Source organism: Dasypus novemcinctus, chromosome 7 (assembly GCF_030445035.2).
Source record: "Dasypus novemcinctus isolate mDasNov1 chromosome 7, mDasNov1.1.hap2, whole genome shotgun sequence".
Classification (NCBI taxonomy): domain Eukaryota; kingdom Metazoa; phylum Chordata; class Mammalia; order Cingulata; family Dasypodidae; genus Dasypus; species Dasypus novemcinctus.
In genome coordinates, this window is record NC_080679.1 from 63,434,283 (window position 1) to 63,439,616 (window position 5,334).

The 5,334-nt window shown below is 33.7% G+C and overlaps 1 protein-coding gene across 1 annotated transcript; it reads left to right on the plus strand.

Annotated features, from left to right (window-relative positions):
- The first annotated feature begins 2,394 nt into the window (after window positions 1-2,394).
- On the plus strand, window positions 2,395-2,780 carry LOC101421570 (mediator of RNA polymerase II transcription subunit 21-like). The gene is made up of 2 exons (XM_071215985.1): window positions 2,395-2,552; window positions 2,615-2,780. Exons 1-2 carry the CDS (start codon window positions 2,395-2,397, stop codon window positions 2,778-2,780), a joined length of 324 nt encoding a protein of 107 aa, XP_071072086.1.
- Window positions 2,781-5,334: the final 2,554 nt, after the last annotated feature.

Consider the following 5,334-nt stretch of genomic DNA (forward strand, 5'->3'; position numbering starts at 1 on the left):
CCCTCTAACAAGTCCTGAAACAAGTATAAACAATAAAGCTTTTTGCAGCAGGTAAAAAAAACAAAAATAAAATAAAATAAAATTGAGAACTGAGACACGTCATTTGCAAGCACTAAATTGATGATATTTTATTTAATGTATTAATATAAATCTGTCATAGGAAAACCTGTCCCCAGCCTGTATTTAATTATTCTTAGAAGTGCTGTGAAGGATTTCAATTTGCAAACTCAGCAATATACCTTGGAACTAATTACCCAGAGAAATTTTTGTAAAAATGTAATGGCACTGATAGATATTATATAATTGCATGTGCAAAAATTTCTTTTACTTTTTTTGAACTGAGCTATTCAAATTAATGAAAGATTATCTGTTTAAAAAGACTTTTCTCATGTAAGTAATAATATCTAAATATGTAACTATTTCACATTGGTGTGTGGTGATAATGTTAAATATTGAGAAATAATCATATGCTAGACATTGTACTACATCCTGCACATGGATTCATTTATTCGACACTCACAACAAACCTATGAAAAAGGTATTTTGATTAGCCGTATTTTACAGATGAGGAAATGGAAACTCAGGTTAATTAACTTACCTGCTACCCCTCAGGTAATAAATGATAAGGCTGAGATCTGAACCCACAAAAAAATGTTTGTTTTTAACTACTATGCTCTAGTACATTTGATGACATTTATGTAGAAGAATGGACTATGATTTGATAAATAAATCCACCCGTATGTCTATCTAGGTTTCAAGGCCTGTAGTACCTATAAACTCCCTTCTAGGAGCTATCATTATTTCATTGTGGAAACTGCATTATAATTTCTTTCAATTTTTAGATTCTAATGGATTCTAATATAATATACTCCTTCTAGGGGATTTAAATGTTTGCAACACCTTAAGCCAAAAGTTTCTATGAACTCACAACCCTATGGTCCTAATTCTGCCATCTATCTCAACCATTTTGCTTTAAGCAACTGAGCAAAACATGTCTGGAAATTGAGGGTACCTTTATAAATTGAAGCAGTAAAAAAAGTTCACATAAACAAGCCAAACCAGAAGAGGGATGATAGTTTCTTGCAGAGATGTTACTGCTCTTGTTCTGTACATCGTTCCTCACACACCTCCCCATTGATGGCAGTGTGCAGAAGGGAAAGGGGGTATGTGGTCAACATGGAAAGAGATCACTTTCTAGGCATGCAGTGATTTCAGCCTAAAGAGTTCAAGAGAAAGTATGATTGAAAGTTGTGGTGTTCCAAGTTTACACTATAAAATTCCAAGTTTTAAATTTAACATGACTAGAAAAGAAAACATGATTCATATTTTACTATATACTCGGATAAGTCTTGCATTGGTGGTCATTTTTGATGAAGCACAATGACAACTGCTCAAAGAGTCATTGGAATGGAGTATTCATGGAAGACACAATGGATGATGGATGATACAGCAACATCATGAGTAATGCTTTCACCAGGGTTAAATAAATTATATCAAAGAACTGCAGAGACAAGATCTATATTATTTCAATGCTAAACGTTCCCAAGAACCATTGCACTGTAAGTAATAATAGTTTTATCACCTTTTTCATGTGGGGGCATATATAAAATTTGCTATGAATACACAAGTGACAATAAAGAACATGAAGAAATGGTTCCTGGACTTAAAGAGCAAGAGATGGTATATGAACAAAGTGAAGAATCAGAACATCAAACAATATTTAATATATTTCCACTAACCATTACTCTAAATCTTTGCTGATACCTCACTATACCTCACACAGGCCCATGAATTTCATAATTCATAATTGAATTAAATTGTTGATATAATTAGGGGCCCTATAAAAACATCATGTGGACTCCTCCCCTCAATTCTCAAACTCTTGAGTTTTAGCTTATGTTTATATGTGTTTATTAGTTTCCATAAGTCAATCAAAACAGGAACTCTAATTTATTAATTTTCCCAAGTTAAGCAAAGGAATATCAATCCATATGTTCATAAAACACTTTGCACACATAATAAGAGTCTTATCAAACTCTCAGGAGAGTTAGGGGATTTGGGGTGACCACTCTCTGCAGAGTGTAAGTTTCTAACTCTTAGACTGAGCCCTGAGTAAGGATCGTAGTGCAGATAGAGCATATAAGCAAGGAGACTCCAGGGTATAGACCAGTGGGTGCTATCCCCATTCCATATATATTTTGTGTAGTTTTTGTCCAAATAAGGTTGAGCTATATTGGCTTAACTTTAACAGTCATCAAAAATTCTTTGTTATTGGAACACAAAAATTTTCTTCATGTCTTCACTTGTTTCATTTATTTTTATAAGACTTCCCTAGTTCCTTCAAGAGAAAGAGAAAGCTAGTGCATGCATGAGCAACACAGAGAGAGAAGCAAAATGGCTGAGGGGCCCACACAGCAGCAAGATGCAGTGAACTTGTTTGCTAATCAGTTTTGTAATGCCAGTGGAATGTCGCAGCAGTGTGGTCCTCTTGCCTCTTTTAGTCATATTCAGACAACAATTAATAAAGATCCGCCAACTAATCCTACAGAAGAGTATGCCCAGCTTTTTGCAGCACTAATTGCATGAATAGCAAAAGATTTTGATGTTTTGATAGATTCCTTAGCAGTGAAGAAGCTACACCTGCTTTACAGGTTGCTGGTGTGCATAAGCTAAAAGAAGAAAACCATGAAGCTGCTACATGTCTGGAGGATGTTGTTTATGGAAGGAATATGCTTCTGGAAAATATACAAAGTACACTTGCTGATATTGCACACAGCTGAAAACAACAAGTGATACCTATAGCCAGTCTCTTCCAGACTCATAGTACCATTAAATGCAAAGTTGCTTAGAAAAAGAACTGTTTCAGTGCAACTATGAATTCTGCATCAAATTTAAATGTAAACTTTACCAATATCTTGTAAGCCTTATGGAAACATTAAGCACTATAATTGTGTTAACTTTCAAATTATTTTAATAAGGTTCTATTTTCACTCTTGAAAATAAGCTTGTAAAATTGTGATTGACCCATATTTAAACCATCAGTATATCATGACTTTTACTATCTGATTGAACTTATTGAGGCACTTATTACATTCATGGTCATATGATAATTAAGCAGATGTGCTTTAAAAAAATAGAGAGAGAGAGGTAAGGAGGTAGGGAAATAGGGAGAGAAAGCTTACACTCAGACTAAGAACTCTGGGTAAGTCAAAAGTGATTTTTCACATCTTATCTGCATTTCAATTCTAATACACATTCAGTTGCAGTCATAAAATTGTAATTAAAGATAGTTAAAGTTATCTTAGAAATTACAGTGTTCTACTCTCTAAACCATCAAAACCCTTTCCTATTTTCTTTATATATTTCACACATTTTATCCCCTTTATTAAAGATCTTTCTATTAAATTAGGTATTACTATACTGTGCAAAATTGATAGAAATTTTAATACCAATTAGTATCCTAAAGTTTCCAAAATGAGCAGAAGAATATGCCTGCCACAGACAAAAATAGAATAAAAAATTACAACTATAAACAACATAAACAATTGGTAAATAACCCTTTACGAAGACAGAAAAGGTGTTTTTTTTTTCTTTTTACATTTATACACACATAGATGTATAGAAAACTGTCAACCTCAGTTTTTCAAATTTAGACATGGACAAACACAGCATATAATTTGCTTTATCAACAAAAACTCAACTATTGGCTGCTTCACTCTGGTATAGGAAGGTCTTAAGATGCATAAAGTGTATCTAGATGTCTTTGTTATGGTGTTCTTTGGTCCAGTGCTGGCTCTTCACTCCAGTAGGCACAACATTTTATCTTGTATGTTTGTTTGTAATAGTTGAGAAATTACAAAACAAACATATATAACATCATACAGGACTCACATAACTCACCCTGCCACCAATACCTTGCATTGTTGTTAATCCTTTTTAACTAATGATTAAAGAGCATTGTCCCCCAACATCCTATTATCTTTATATCATTTATATACGAACTTATATAAACAATAAGTGGATAGTAAAAGTCGTGAACTTTCAAAGAAAATATGCATAACACACAGGGGTCCCATATATCAACCCTCCGCCAACACCTTGTATTGTTGTGAGACATTTATTACAAATTATGAAAGAATATTGTCAAAATTTTACTAATAATTATAGTCCTTATCTTAACATTTGGTATATTTTTCCCCCAACCCACACTATTATTCTTTTTTAATATTTTTTTTTTTTACAGAAGTTGTAAACTTATAAAACAATCATGCACATGTGAGAATTCCTGAACAACACCCCTCTATCAACACACCACACCGTGGTGGAACATTTGTTACAGATAAGATAATATCATCTGATTGTTACCATACCCATAGTGTATATTTGGCTCACATTTCCATACTGCCCCATTATCAACACAGTATATCTTTGGCATAGATGCAAGAATATTATATTATTACTGCTAACCACAGTCTATAGGTCACTCCAGTTGCATTTTTGCCATGCTTCTCCACATTCCCACCACCCTGCAGTAGTGATGTACATTTGCTATAGCTCACAAAGAACACTTTTGCATCTGTACCATTAACTGCAATTCTCATCCACCTCTTGGTTTACTGTGCTAGTCAGTTCCTAGATTGTTCTCTAGCAGTCTGTCAACTGGCATTTATATACTTAAACTACCATTTTTAGCCACATTCCCATTGATAAAATAGCTGTTAATCACTATTTGTTACCATCTACTCTATACATTTCCACACTTTTACAGTGAAGCTAATGAAAACTTTTACAGCCATTAAATATCAGTAATCCATCTCAGTCCTCCTCTTATCTCCTTTAAGAATCCACCACCTACCACCAGGTCTTGAAGATATTTTCCTACAATTTCTTCTAGGAGTTTTATAATTCTTGCTTTTAATTTTAGGTTTTTGATCCATTTCGAGTTAATTTTTGGATAAGGTGTGAGATAGGGGTCCTGTTTCCATCTTTCAGTTATGAGATCTAGTTCTTTCAGCACCATTTGTTGAATGGATTGTTCTGCCCAAGCTGTGTGGGTTTGACAGACTAGTAAAAAATCACTTGACCATACATGTGATAGTCTGTTTCTGAACCATCATTTTGGTTCCATTGGTCTATGTGTCTGTCTTTATGCCAGTACGATGCTGTTTTTACCACTATAGGTAGGTAATATGATTTAGTCTGGAGATGAGGGTTTGCTTTTCCTTTTTATGATGTTTCTGGCTATTCAGGACCACTTACCCTTCTAAATAAATTTGATAATCATGTTTTCAATTTTTTAAAAAATCGCTGATGGAATTTTTATCGGGATTGCTT